The sequence below is a fragment of the Haliotis rufescens genome, unplaced genomic scaffold (genome assembly GCF_023055435.1).
Source record: "Haliotis rufescens isolate VD_foot unplaced genomic scaffold, xgHalRufe1.0.p SCAF_10, whole genome shotgun sequence".
Taxonomy (NCBI): domain Eukaryota; kingdom Metazoa; phylum Mollusca; class Gastropoda; order Lepetellida; family Haliotidae; genus Haliotis; species Haliotis rufescens.
In genome coordinates, this window is record NW_025963780.1 from 10567112 (window position 1) to 10582868 (window position 15757).

Sequence of the window (15757 nt, forward strand, 5' to 3'; positions counted from 1 at the left end):
GACGACTTGGATTTAAGATCGCAATCATAACTAAGATTGAAATCTTCAATGGTGGACGTACGAATATCTTAAACTAGACTCCTGTCTACGGTTGTCTGCAAACGCGCAAATCTTGCTTCGCATACAACGTGTGGAACCGGTTACGACATACAACACGTACCTCCCTCCATCGCACCTTGCACAGCTGAAAGGTCCCAATTATTTGAAGGAAACTATAACTAGAATGTTGGCATATAGATTTAGTGACATTCTTATTATGAAAATAAAAATAGAAAATAATAATATGTCCAAATAACATAACAGGTAAATGTATCGTCATCTATTTGGGGGATCTTTCCGTAAAATCCTAAATACATGTATATCCTTCATGTTTTTGTTTCGCTGCTATTACAAAGGATGTTATGACAACCTTTTCAAAACACAGAAGGACGGGAGATTTCAAGAATGCATGTACAGGAAATAAGAATAATGAATAATGTTTCAAGAAAGCAGTTGTTTAATATATATTCACTTGGTATTAATTATATTTTTTAAAAAGTGTGAATTTTACTTTTGCTATTAATGGGATATTTTACACAAATTTCAAATGTCTCATCATGTGTATTTGCTTGTTTGATGAATATTTGTATTAGTTTCTTATAAATTCAGATATTACAACCGCTCGTGCCCGTCCCACTCAATTTTAGATATAAACGTATGAATTTGCACTTCAACTTCTGTTTACTTGTAGATTAATTTAATGATGAACTAAAGACAAAATAACTGACATGAATGTGACCCAAAAGAGATACAGGGGGAGCTTGGCGGTTCTACAACATTAATACACTGGGCAAGGTAGATTCTAACATACTTATACAAAGGGAAACAACTCCCATCTAGAGTATAAACTATGATTAGCTGCCCTTGATTTATCTAAACGGTCACGGACGTTACAAATCGCTTGCAGACGACTTAGGTTTTATCCTTCCCTTGATAAGGTATGTTGTTTCACACTTCCTTCAGCATTGAGACGTGTGGGAATAGTACTTTTAGCTATCGACTCGATAGTTATGTGGTTCACTATCGCAATTAACGATATTTCTGACGTTAAATCTGTGGTGCAGTCTTCGTATTGTTGAAGTGTCGATTCGAATCATACAATTAAACAAAATAAAGAGGCAGTGTTTAAACGTAAAGCAGATTATTAATGTGAAACAAGCCCTGTCTTGCACGCCATTTTGTCAGGGACAACAACGATCTTAGCTACTTAAGATTGGTTCGGACCAGTTGTAAGTTTTGATTGTAGCTTACAATGATCTTAGCCTACAATCGCTTTGTGCAAGTGGATGGCGATTGTAGCCGAAGCCTAAGATCCCGATCTTAAGGATCTACAATAATTGTAGTGCTAAGATCGCTTTGTGCAAGAGGACCCTGGTGTCTATACCAGAACATTCACCTTGTCTTGCAGACACCTGGTGTCTATACCAGGACACCAGTAACTCCAGGGACACACACCTTGACTGTTGGACACCTGGTGTCTATAACAGGACACCTGTAACTTCAGGGACACTCACTTTGTCTGTTGGACACCTGGTGTCCAATAACAGGACACCTGTAACTTCAGGGACACACACCTTGACTGCTGGACACCTGGTGTCTATAACAGGACACCAGTTACTTCATGGACACACACCTTGACTGCTGGACACCTGGTGTCTATAACAGGACGCCTGTCACTTCAGGGACACACACCTTGACTGCTGGACACCTGGTGTCTATAACAGGACACCTGCAACTTCAGGAACACTCAGCTATCAAGCAACACCTTATTTCTTATGTCAGCACATCATTAACTACAGGGATATGTACCTGTCATGCAGGAAACCTGGTGTTCAAATTAGGACGCTATTAACTACAGGGACACTCACCTTACCTGTTGGACACCGGGTGTCCTATGCAGTACACCAGTAACTGCATGTACATAACTTTCCGGTCAAAACCAAGTGTCCTATGTCAACATACCGTTAACAACAGAAACCCTCACCTTTCCAGTATGACCCCTGGTGTCATATATCAAAACAGTATCAACTAGGGGCACTAACCTTTCCAGCAGGACACATGGTGTCTGATGTCGACACATTATTAATAAGGGACAAAGACATTAATGGTTGGACACCTGGTGCCACATGTAAGCACAATATTAACTTAAGGGACACTCGCCTGTCCTGCTGGAGGGAGCATATGAAGACTTGGATAAGTTCATGTTTTAAAGATGCAACATCCTCTTCTCCTACTTCATCTTTCTCCTCTTTACTAGCATCAATTCTGAAATAAGTTCATCAAGTTAGCATTGCAATAAAAATTGAAGATAATCACTTACATACACTATCACCTTCTGCTTGAATACCTGGGCACTCATATATATGGTCTGTAGAAACAGACATTCTTCACAAAGCTTCTATCCATAACTTGCAAGAAATACAAACATACATTAATCAACAAAAAGAAAATAGTTCATAAAAAAAAAGAAGAGAAATTGCAGAGCACTCAAATCTTGAGCTTTTTCCACATCCTATTTTGTCAAACATGCAGGATTCCTGTGCCAGGAAAATCATTGTGGCGTTACCTGTTCCTGATATCTGCTGCCCATCCCAGCGCTCGCTCCCTGGGGGATGGGGCCTGTCCTGTTTGCACCCCTGACACCAGGCTGCACCGGCCCTCATGCAATGCCGGCAACTTGGCAGAAGAGGTAGAGGAGGATAATGGATCAGCACACAACTCTACTTTTGCCATTTTTTTATTGCTGCTGTCCACTGTTACCTATTGTTGCAACAGTGTTCCTTTCATTATCTGTAAGAGAATAACAGGTGCTAATGTCAAGTTAGAAACAGCTGTTCTGAAATTTTTACATATTCTAAAAAACGAGGGTTGAAATAATTCTAGATGCATAAACATAGTTTATACATAATTACTGCTGATTAACAGCAACAATAATGTCATATCAAAGATGAACCATGATGCAGTCTTGTAGAAAATCAAATCTATTGAAACAATTCATATAGGCCTATTCATAAACATCTGCAATAAATTCATTTTTATAAGTTGTCCACTGGTCTCGACTGGCACATCAACCAATGTCTCGCGAGGGACTGGTGGACAATGAAATTGTTTTACCGCACACCTACTTATATTGCAGGTATGTCTAATATATGCATGCTTTGGTCAAAATTGATAAAAATGCCACAGTTGAGCATTTATCCAATTTGTTCATTTTTCACATTCATCCTAAAATAGCAGACCACAGAAAACAAACTTCGAGTTAATCACCCTCGATCTATTTGATTCAGAAAGAAATGTACCATCTGTGCAAGATTAATATTTAAAAAAGTGCAACTTTGCCAAAATATTGTTTTTACCTTGGGTATGTCCATAACTTAGAGGAAAACTTTCAGCAATATGTTGATAAATTAATTAGTTTTTCATCGATTACAAGAAGAATATAACATAGAAAGAGATATAACCGGACATTCATATGTCTTATTGCATATTTTCAATTCTATAATTAAGAGAAACAGATGCTTGTGCGCGAAAATTGAGGCACTGTCACTATCTATCCATAAACAGAAGCAAGTTAATCCTTTAGAACATGACATAGATTGACTCGTGAACATTATCTTCTTTTCATTTACATGTGATAATGGAAAGTAAGCTTTGATATTCTAACATTCACCTTTCCTTGATTTCGTTGAATATTAATTCCTCATGATAGGTATCCAGAACTCGGTTGCCAAGTTGCCATCTTGGTCACTCCAAACATTGTAGGCGTGCAGTAAATAATGTTATTACTGGGTTTGGTTATATATAATTCACAACGAGCATAGTGACCGACTAGCTTGAGATCAATAATTTTTCAATGTTTCTGATTGAAATTTTTGTTTGCGAATATTAATGTTAGTTCAATTATTATATATTTATCCAAACACATTCGCGATACAACTTTTGTCCGGAGCAAAGCGCCATATTGGAACTTTGTTTTGACTTGACTATTTCTTTTTGCTGAACTTTCCTGTGTGGTGTTTAGCCGTTATCTTTATTAATGTAAGTAATTCTGGCAGAAGCTCTTAGATACACTTCAGATCAAACCTTTCTGGAATATTTTAGCAGTTGACTGAAAGAGGTATGTGTCATACTTTCTTTTCGATTTCAGTTTGGAAGCTTGCGGTTTTCGTGCATGTTCAACCCATTTTCGATCACCTGTTTACTTATCAGAATTTGTTCTCTAGATCTGATGTATGAAGCAATCAATGACATTGATAAAACAAAATGGTGTAATGTCACTGATTTTCAATGGGCATTTTTGTTGCCGCAATTTGAAAAAAAGGAGTGATACCATATGTTTTGCATGATATCATTTATCATGTTTTAAATGCTGTCATCTTTTGATGAAACGTTAACATTTGACTATTACATTCTGCTGATAACTTCAAACCTTTTGTTTACAGTGCTTTAAGATGTGTACAATAGCAAACCATAGTGATGTCATAAGTTTATTTGATAAACATCTACATACAGGTGAAATTTTTCATGTTCTTGCATATTTCTAATCATTTTCTAAACTTTGATTGATGTTTATGCAGGCAATCTTTTTACCATCAAAGTATTGATATCAGCCTTTAAATACTTCATTGCAAAGCTCGACATCACTCAGATTGTTGTTTTTATACATCATATGTAAACTGACTATGATGAGTTGCGAATATACCTCTGTAACCTTTCGAGTATTGAGGCGTATGTTATAACACTGCAAACTATGCGTTTGAATTAGAAAACGGAGTCAGAAATTATTAAAGTGTGAAATCTTTATTGTCTTAGAATGTTGAGAAGAGTAGTTCCTCACAAGACAGTTAAGTAATATATGAACAACAATCCATCCTAGTGCATGCATATTGAACAATTCTGTTATCTTATGCAGTGATATTGTAAGTTTAATGATGCTTGACACATTGATTGCTGCATGTAAGGGTGTAAAAAAGCATAATGGTTGGGGTGAGCCTAACCAACCTGTCATTTCTAATCTGTCAATTAGCATGATGACCTGTGCAATATACCCTCCCTCACCCCATTTGCCAATGTGCCAATTAGTATCGCACAGCCATAAAGTATATGCAGTCTGTGTATTCAGCAAGTTTGTTGTAGATATAGTATCTCACATACCTGCAAAAGTGAATTGCTTACTTACTTACTTATGTTGGAAATTTTACATGCGCTTTCCGACTGAAGCGTATATCGCACATGGAAGCGAATTGCCACTTGTGTGTACTTAAATAGCAGATCAACATTATCAATAGCAAGATGCCCTTTCACAAGTTGCTTTGCATTTACCAAAGTTATCATCCATGTAATAAAGGTCTAAAGGTGGTTACATTTTATAGAAATAATTTCTCTCGAATATGATCTGTACTCCAGACCTGGTAAAATAAATGTAGCCTTTCGCAGTATGGACGCTTATATTCATAATGATCATTGAGTGGAACTGCATGACTGGTGGCCTTGTCAGAAATGTGCTGACTCAGTTTTCTTGTCTTCTTATTGGTACTACAAGGAGTCTTCTGTCTTATCCCCAATTACTGGTATGGTTCACATATATACAACAATGGGACATCTGATTCCGTCAGCAATGTAGAAATTGGAGCAAAATGAAAAATCACTTTTCTTTTCCTACAATGATACATTCTAATATTAAATTTCTGTTTTACACAAACTATTTTCTAAAACAATATTTCACCAATTTATGACTCAGTTGTTAAATATATCTTGACTCCCCTCAGGTTCTCGTTGCACAATCCACCCCTGTTCACCTGTACAATGAATGTGGCACTCCAGCTTGGTGTCACATTTGGAATCAATGTCATTAGCTTACCAAGGCACTTAATTACTCTTTTGGTTAATTGGGTCTTCTTTCGCAGGAAATCTCTATTGACATAAAAGTGGGCAAACTGTAAATGAAATATGTTGGCCAACTCAACATGTTTAATGACCTGTACTGGGGTAACTTTTCTCAGACACAACATTCAAGAGATAGATACTTATCAGGGGTGTTCAATTTGTATGCCCGACTTGTACAAAAAAGGTGCCAGGCACGTGGGAAAATGTGTGCTTTGAATATAATTTGTAATTACCTCCATTTACACAAGTCGTGGCTGGATGAGACGTATTCCCTGCCCCAATGCTTCCATTGGCTGTTGCTTCAGGTAATAAAGTTGTGCTGTTACAATTAAAGTTTTCTCCTTTTATCTGATTTAGCAAGGCATGCTGAAACTCAGGCTGGACAAGTGGGACATTTTGGGATTTGAACACCCTGTCACTCTCCTCATTGTGGGTCCTACATTTGTATCTACATTTACTCATCTACCAGTTGTCTGTGTCGCTCAATCTACAAAATCATACACCTGATCCTTTTTGTAACAACTCCTTCACAATAGTTTCATTCTGAAATAGCAAATCATTATTAATTTATGAAGATGCACTCTCCTGAGAGGGGTTATATAATATGTTTATGGCTTCAACGTGTTCAAGTGGTTCATGATTTTAAGATGTCAGAAAAAATGTATGGGCAGTTTTATTTCATTCATTTACTAACAAGACCATTACTTTGAGCTTGAAAATGAAATTCCTACCCATGCTGACAAGTGGATTTTGTGCTGTTTACAAGTACAAGATGAAATGATTCCAGTGGAATCTGCCAGGGAAAAGGTCGAGGATTAGAGGTGCATTCACCCATCACCTGTGTTGTTTTAAGGTGTGTAAGAAATGGCATGTGTATCTAATTAACGAGAGGATACCAACACAACAAGGCTAATAGATGGACACAAGGCTAATTGATGGATACAAGGCTAATTAAGTTTTCAAACCAACAACATTAATAGATGCAACACATACTACCCGAATTGGCTAGGACCTCATTAGGACTGGTATAACCCACAGTATCAAGGTTTTCATTTGCAGTATCCCAGGGTTGACAGTCTACTTGGGTCAGGTGAACATTTACTGTCCATTTTGTCATGTACGTCAAGGTATGAATTGAAGGACACAGTCAGCGACTATAGCTGCTTGTCCAAAGACCGAGTAAAGCATAGTTGTGTTTGTCGGGTTACTACAGCAAAATAATCATCCATACAGTGTGTACAGTGAAACTCCTGCTGAAATCATCTGGGGTAACATATTTCTGGTCCAATGTATCATGGCTACAGAGTACTGTAACACTATGCACATGTAAGCGGCAGTAATTATCTGTTACATGGGTTCGGATTAAGTCCAGGGCAAACAAGGATTCACTGTATACAGAGTACAACTAAAATCTGAAGTTGGTGGCAAGATACTGGTCTGGGCTAATTACAGACCCTGACTCAAATATATCCAATACAGCCCATGCAAGTCTATAAGAGTGGGCAAGTCTAGATTACAACAGTCTCTGAAAATGAAGAGTCTCTCAGCTTCTTTTTATTATTTTTTTTTCGGATAATTTAACGACAGTTACTGTTTTTTCTGTAAGACATATTCATTTCAGTGACTAGATGTTAGTCAAGACAAGTAGATTTAAGATATTTAGCACACGTTATGTTCATCATAGGGGCAGTCAGGTAGCCTAGTGGTTCGATTCCTGACATGGGTACAATGTGTGAAGCCCATTTCTGGTGTCCCCCGCCGTGATATTGCTGGAATATTGCTAAAAGCGGTGTAAAATTAAACTCATAGAGTCTAGTTCCTGTTATTTTCACCTGTTGGAACAACTTGTTTGTTATGAAATCAAATCCCTGGATATGATTTACAAATTAGACAAACATCTGGTCTCTGAAATGAACATATTTTACAGATAAAAACAGTTCTTAAATTTATTTATTAAAAAGGAACCCAGAGACTCTTCATTTTCAGAATGAAACTGCAGTAATCTAGACTTGCCCACTATTTTGGACTTGCATGGGCTGTATTGGATATATTTGTTTCAGGGTCTGTATGACAGACAGGGGACAGATATGCCTATTGCCCTGATTCTAGCAACGATGTGTTGGCACCGTACCCATGCTGGTGGTTGTACCGATGGTCAGTCACATATATGACATGCATCACTTTGTGCAGTTATGTTACTGAAGAACTGTCCACGTGGTAGCAGACAAATCGCAACAGTTTCTTTTTATCTTGATGTAGTACAGTCGTACGTCCTCTATGAGCAGAAACAATGGTCTGTGCTGTGAGGTATAATCAAACACATGAGTCCCAGGAATAGCAAGCACATGTATGAAGTGACTTTTCACTTCCAACTCCAGGCCCATGAATCCACTGCCCAGCCAGTTAGCTGCATAAATCTCCGTGCAGCTCGAGCAGAAGTTAGCATGCAAAATTTAATGTATCTTTCATGTTTCTAGGTTTGTCAGCACCATACCCGTACTCGTGGGTTTCACCGAAGTGGTAAACGTCTGAGACGTGCATTACTTTGGGCTTTCCTCCCACATTAAGCTCACACGCCGCGGTATGAATGTAATACTGTTAAAAGGGGCGTTAAACCCAACTCACTCACTTACTCACTGTTGTATCTTATTTAAAAATGGGTATTTGCAGTCTACAAAATAACATCTAAATTGAGCTCAGAACAATGCTTATTTGCAGGGCTCAGGCAATCAACACTTGCCCACTCATTCTAGACTTGAGTTCATTTTTTAATTTATTCTGCAGGTTCTGGGAGACATAAGCCCCTAATGACTGACTGATCACACCCACAGCTGTGGAACACTACTAATTACTAGCCTTACTAGGAGGTTCACTTGTCTCACAACAATATACAATGATAGAAGATAATCTCATTAAGGTGTCTGTTTTAGTTGAAGGATTTAATTAATAGTAATTGTGTGTCAATGTTTAATTTAAATAGCAGTGTTATAAGGATTAGACTGAGAGTGTACATAAGCTACAGGTTAATTTAGATAGAACAAGTAGCAAGTGGTGATGCGACACAAAGCGCTGTCTACAGCTGTCCTGTTTCTACATTACTGCCATAAGTCTCACAGGATAACCAGCACAATCCACCAGAAGACTGTTCTGTCAATACACACTACATAACAATATAGCGGTCGGTTAAAACAGCATTATCTTTATCAAAACTTGTGTTTTCCAGTCGGAAGATGAGCACGCGTCCCCGCCCTGTAACTGCCACAGTGACCAAGCCGAGATGGATGTCGATGCCAGATGCGGATTCGATTGCTCGGGCACGGAGACATTCCCTCGGCTCCACAGGTTCCACGGCATCTCTGGTGTCGGTCCTGGACCACGACAGCTATATAAGTGTACCTAGTGACTCAGAGCTGGAGGCACCAAAAGTTCAACTTCGTAAACGTTCATCAAGAAAGACAAAGGGGGCCAATGAGGTTATAGTGAGGTAAGAACAACTTGGTCTTGTTCCTTCCCACCAAAAACACAATTGGGCCCAGAGTTAGACTAGATCCCTGGCACTATTGTTTGAGGACTTGATGCATTGGTTGATTGCATGTCACCAAAGTGACGTGGCTCATAATATCAGCCACTGGTTTGTCTCACTCAGACTTGATTATTTACGTCATATAGCTGGAATATTGCTTACTGATATATAACAACAAAGTAAACATTATTTATTAATATATTATATGTGGACTGCCAGTGGTAGAGCCTCTGCTCAAAGAGTGCAAGGTCAGGAGTTCAATCCCTGGCCGCGTCAAACCAAAAGGTGTTAAACGATGGTACTTGTTATTACCCTGCCTGGCACTCAGCATTAAGGGACCAAAAGAGGGACTGGTTGGCTGGGAGTCAAGTGTACTGTGTCTGAGTGAGGTATTCATGTCAAACTGTGGCATGGTATCTCAGTGGGCTCACGCTATGAAATTGGCATAAGTCCAGACTAGTACAAGCAGCCACGCACACAGCCACGTACGCACAATTTACCCTATTTCACATAATACCACAGTGGTGTAGATCCAGCCATCCACCACGAGTACTTCTGGCTCAGACTGCAGTATTGCTGACTGCAGTGGGAAGCAACATTCACTCACTCACTTTAGTTTCCGTGTCATCGGATGTATCTTAATAATCATGTTTGTTTTTGTTGCAAGCTATATGACATCAAGTTATCATGGCATGCAAAAAGCCTGGATGTATTAATTTGTGTTTTCAACAATAATTCTTTTGGTTTTTGACAGTAAGCCAGCAGGGGAAGATGGGAGAAGAAAGTCATCAAATTCCATGGAAAAAGGCCTATCCCCATGGGAAATTTGGCTGATAGCCAAGACACAGGAGGAGAGACAACATCGACAGCAGGAAATACAAAGGAAGAAAGAAGACAAAATAAAAAAAAGAGAGGAAGAAAAAGAAAAGGAAAGGAAGCTAATGAAAGCTGAAGATGTCCGTAAAGAATGGATGGAAAGAAAGAAGAACGAAGAAATGCTAAAAAGGAGAACGGAAAAGCTGCAAACTCGCAATGAGAAACAAGCGAAAGAAGAAACACAGACAAGCATCCAACAGAAATCAGCTAACAATTTTAAGTTGTGGAAGAAACATAAGTATGAAGAGGAACGAGAGAGAAAAAGAAGTGATAAACAGAAAACAATACAAGAGGAAGAAGAGAAGAAAAAGAAGGCTGAAATATCAGAGAGGAAGTATCAGGAATGGTGCAAGAATGCTGATAAAAGACCCAAGTCTGCACCCAACAGCTTCGGATACATGGAAGGAAAGCTTAAAGGTAAGGAATTTGGATTATTGGTGGCATGGAAAATAGTAGTGGGACGATACACCCATGCATCTGTGGATTGCGATTTTTTACTTTTTGCTTTAATAACTGTTCCACCAAACATTAATTAGTAGTAAATTTAGTTGTGAAAACACAAATATTTTCATCCAATGAGACGGTGACATGAGATGGCTTACACACCACAGATAACAGCACATAGTATCGTCATACGTATCAGATCGTGTACAAGGTACAGTCAAGTCCCGTTAATCCGTCATAGTTAGTTGCATATGATTATGTCGGATTAACGATTATGTTGGATAACCGAAATTAAGTAGTATCAACGTTCGTGATAAAAAATCGGACAACTACACGGTAGATAACAATACAAACATGTAATCATGGTAATAAAAAAATAAAAATGAAATATTCATATTGTTATGTTACATTGTTAGCGGAATATGTTTTCTAATCATGCAATCTCTAAAGCTCAACGCAAAGCTTAAGAAAGCTGCTTACTAAGTGGCTAACGTTGACTTCCTGTTAGTAATTTCATTGGTCGGTCATATTTCGCGAAAGGTTGTCCTGACGTGACCTGTAATGGGATGTCCTCGGCGATGGCGAGAACTTGTATCTGATTTTAATGAGATTGAAGTAATCTTAGCATATGATTAAACCTGTTTTATTTATTTAAAGCATTAATTGTTTATTGTTAAGCAAGTTTATCTCTGCAGCCGTTGAATATGCAGCTACCAGCCGACTCGTCTCACATCAAAACACAGGCTGTGTACTCGCGGGCAGATGACCACGGAGAACGCTGATCACTGTGTAGGATTAACGAGACTGATTAATGAGTGATTTCGGTAATTCGTTGCAAATTAAGTGTGTCGGAGACGGGGTGCAAGACTGTCAGATTAACGGGTCTAAGTAGCACAGATTTAATCGGTTTCCAACATTAGTGTCAGATAAAGCCGATTGTCAGATTAATGAGTGTCGGATTAACGAGACTTGACTGTATTGTGATACATATCGGATTGCACAGTTGGCGTATCGTCTCAGGGTTAATGTAAAGAGAGTGTGTTGGTGATGTTATCATGGTTATTGTTGTATTCATAAAGGTTGGAATTCATCATGTGATTTAGCTTTACCCTTTGAAATTGCCGACCTTCATGATTTCATCTTCCCAAGGCACTCCCTTGTCCTGGGAAGATGTCATGTTTTTGGTGATTGCTGATCATAGCTACTGTTTTGTGATAAAACAGCTCTGCCTAGTTACAGTGCCATTATTCTGTAGTGGCATAGATCAAGGACTGACTCTGATCAAGGTTCAGGGTGGGACATTGACGGTCCCATGTTTCATGACAGCCATGTCAAAGGCGGATCCAGAATTTTGTAAAGGGGGGTGCACATAATACCTCAGTGACTTGACTGAGGGTGCAGTTAACATGTAAGGTGTTTGAAAAAAAGTGGGAGGCGTCTGCCAGTGCAATATTAATATTGCACTGTGTATGAGCGACACATTTTGATGTTCATACATTTTTGACGAGACTGTATCCTTGACATGACATACACACAGATGGACTAATCCCTGGCACGAATATACAGAAGCGTTGTTTCTGATCATTTCAACACTTAAGTCTTGAACTCACCATAATTGCATACACTGGAAATGGTCAGAATGTTTGACTGCGTTCTTGCTACGACCCATCTAAGTGAACAAACAACAATGCAATGCATACCAAATCTATACCCACCGCCAAAAGAAACATGAATACCATCAGAGATAATTCTAGGGTGGGACCTTGTGCTTTTAGCCTAATATGTGAAGACTTTCATATTCAATAGATATTGGATTGGTTCAATGCACTAACGAACATACTGGTATGTTGTTTGAACTGATGCTCATGAACACATCACATGTGATGTCATAGATCCATGACTCGAGATGCACCATTTGTCTCATGCAGGATTGGTGAGTCAAGTTTGGAAATTATCATGATAAGAAAAGACACTCTGTGGTAACACTTGACTGATTGTTCATTTTGTCATTAATTGGCACACATTGGAAACATCTCTTCTTAACATCCAACTTCTCTATATGTTTCTATGGGGGCACGGGTGGCCTAGTCATCAAAGGCGAAGCGATTCGCTGTGCAGAGTTGCGTCCCTTGGTCGCGCCAGAAACCTATGGTTCGCCCCGATTATGTTTCTAGGTTTGTCAGCACCATACCCGTGCTCGTGGGTTTCACCGAAGTGGTAAACGTCTGAGACCTGCATCACCTCGGGCTTTCCTCCCACATTAAGCTGACACGCCGTGATGTAACTGGAATACTGTTAAAAGCGGCGTTAAACCCAACTCACCCACTCACTCACTATATGTTTCTCTGGTTCGCGTTTCTTTTGGCTGTGAGTATATTACCCTGGATATTCCCGGATATATATAGTATATATACTATCCTAGACTGACAGTGACAGGCAACAACATTCCACAGCAATATATGAATTTACTTCAGTATCTATTTGACACATCTTTATAATGACTTTTGAATTATCAGAAATTTGATCAATGATGAGCTGCACCTAAGCATGCTAAGCGCCACAGCAATTTGAGTATACATACTCTCATGTCATCTCTTGTTTTTAGATCCATTTTCTTATGCCATACAGTTGTTTTCGTGTGTTTATCAGTGCAAACATGATGAAGTCACACATACTAAATAAAATTGTGTTTACATCCTTTGCAGTATGAAATAGGGTGGCCAAACAATTTATGAACATCATTGTAAACTCTAACATTCATACAGTTTTGTCCTCACTCTATGAACATGATGAAGGTTTATACTCCAATAAACTATACCTGTCAGTGATTGGGCCAGGGGAATTGGACAAAGAGACAATTAAGTAAGACCATGTCAAATATTTTTCCATAGCTTTTTGGTTTTACATCATCTCTGTGATAACATGTATCTTCAGTTTAAAGGGTAGATATCTTTATTACTCACCCATGAAAAGATCACCTGTTTAATAACAATATACTGTTATTACACATTCTGAAATAACATCGCACTTTTGTATTGTGATGGTTCAAGCATCATGGCATTAAAAAGATTCAGAGCATCTCTAATAACAAAGTATCATGTCAAAAGATCATCACAACATTGATCACCGTGTCTACTTATGACTTTGAACTTCATATTGTAAATGACCTGGATCAAGTGGACAGTCGTTAGAAATGTTGTCCTTGTGTCAACAGATGTAATTTTGTGTCGTGAATCCATGTGCTCGGATATTGAAAAGATGGTGTAAACTACAACAAATTTCGTAGCAGGTAAACCATCTGTAGACTTGTATGATGTCACACAGCTATGTGGGGTGTTCATTAAAGATTTCCCCTGACCCACTTCCGATGGACCTAGTTGAATGAAACTTGGCATAGGTATTAGTCTTTCTCCACATAGGAACCACCAAGAGTTACACACTTCTCCCATCGTTTTATGCAACTATGGAGACCTCACTTGTAAAAGCCGTCATTTTGCGTCTCAAACCAGGACTTGACTTCAGAAATAAGTGTTTCATGGTTGGAAAGAGGTGGAAGTCAGATGGTGCAAGGTCAGGAGAGTAAGGAGGATGTGGAAGGACTTCATAGCCACAGGACCGCGCTTCTGTCAGGGCAACATGAGAGTTGTGTACTGGAGCATTGTCTTGCAGGAGACGGACACCCATGGTCAGCATGCCACGCCTCTTAAGCTTGATAGCGTCCCACAATTTCCGCAGCAGTGAAGCACAACAAGCTCCTGTAATTGTGGTACCCTTTGCCAAGAAATCCATCATCACTACTCCGTGCTGGTCCCAAAACACTGTGAGCATGACCTTGCCGGCAGAGGGTTGGACATGTGCCTTCTTTGGGGGTGGTGACTCCACATGCTTCCATTGCATCAACTGAACTTTAGTCTCAGGATCATAGTGATGGACCCATGTTTCATCCTGTGTGATAAGTCTGTCAAAAAAGTTTGCCTGTTTTTTTTGGCACATGTCCAAAAGATCCTTTGAGCAATTGACTCGTTCCTGCTTTTGGAAAGGTGTGAGCAACCTGGGAATCCATCGTGCAGACACCTTATGCATGTTCAAATTGTCATGGATGATTTTTTCCACAGACCCTACACTGATCTTGACATCTTGTACTAACTGGCGAACAGTTATACGTCGGTCTGCCAAAATGGCGGTCTCCACTTGATGGGTAGTGTCCTCATCAATGGCTGAATGGGGGCGACCAGGAACGGCAGCTGTTTCCACAGATGTCCGACCACACTTGAACTGGCGATGCCAGTGTTTAACAACGTCATATGATGGGGCATCTTCCCCATAAGTTGCTTTCATTTCATCAAAAGTTTCTTTTGGTGTGCGACCTTTCAAATATAAAAACCTAATCACTGCTCGGTATTCTACTGGCTCCATTGTCAAACCCTACTCGATCATAACACCTGTAAAAGTGGTAAGATTAATAGTTCGGTGCTGCAAATTCAGACATAACCCATAGATACATGTATCATTACACATGTGAATTTTTAAACCAAATAAGATAACCCTAAGTGGTTTAGGGGAAATCTTTAATGAACACCCCTCGTAACATGGCATGGCTCGATGAGTTGGTCGTCTCACAAGCTCTCCTCATATACACTTGACCAAGTTGGAAGCTAGATTTACAGTTGAATGCAGATGTTTCTGACTTGGTGATGTTTGAGTATTTTAATGTGATAAGGAACTGAAAATCGGCATCTTATTGTTTCTAGTAATAGATGTTGGAGAAAGCTGCACAATGTATTGCCAGTTTCACCTGGAGTCAGCAGTCCGTGATCAAATCATCAGCTCCACATTTTGTATTCATATGCTACCCTTGTTTCAATGTCTTGTTTTCAACGACTTTCGATAATGTGTAAAGCATTATTGAGAAATAAATAAATTACTACATTCGTCTCTGTTAGGTACAGTTTTTCAGCAGTAGAAACTAACAGTTTTACTCCACTAGTC

The 15757-nt window shown here is 39.1% G+C and overlaps 2 protein-coding genes across 4 annotated transcripts in view; one reads left to right on the plus strand and one right to left on the minus strand.

Moving 5' to 3' along the window:
• The window catches only part of LOC124145313 (dynein heavy chain domain-containing protein 1-like), a 225660-nt gene extending 221866 nt beyond the window's left edge, over positions 1-3794 (minus strand). Inside the window, exons 1-3 of the mRNA XM_048386779.1 lie at positions 3710-3794; positions 2606-2829; positions 2200-2304 (exon numbers count right to left, since the gene is read on the minus strand). Of these exons, the coding sequence (XP_048242736.1) occupies positions 2200-2304; positions 2606-2772 (272 nt within the window). The 5' untranslated portion in view covers positions 2773-2829; positions 3710-3794. The remainder of the gene's footprint in view (positions 1-2199; positions 2305-2605; positions 2830-3709) is intronic.
• A 178-nt stretch (positions 3795-3972) lies between these two features.
• The window catches only part of LOC124145329 (coiled-coil domain-containing protein 34-like), a 48337-nt gene continuing 36552 nt past the window's right edge, over positions 3973-15757 (plus strand). Inside the window, exons 1-3 of one of the 3 annotated variants that reach the window (XM_046515045.2) lie at positions 3973-4077; positions 9149-9409; positions 10203-10741. In XM_046515045.2, coding sequence (XP_046371001.1) covers positions 9156-9409; positions 10203-10741 — 793 coding nt within the window. In that variant the 5' untranslated portion in view covers positions 3973-4077; positions 9149-9155. Of the gene's footprint in view, positions 4157-9148; positions 9410-10202; positions 10742-15757 lie in introns of all 3 variants that reach the window. The other 2 variants (XM_046515044.2, XM_046515046.2) reach the window with 2 other exon arrangements.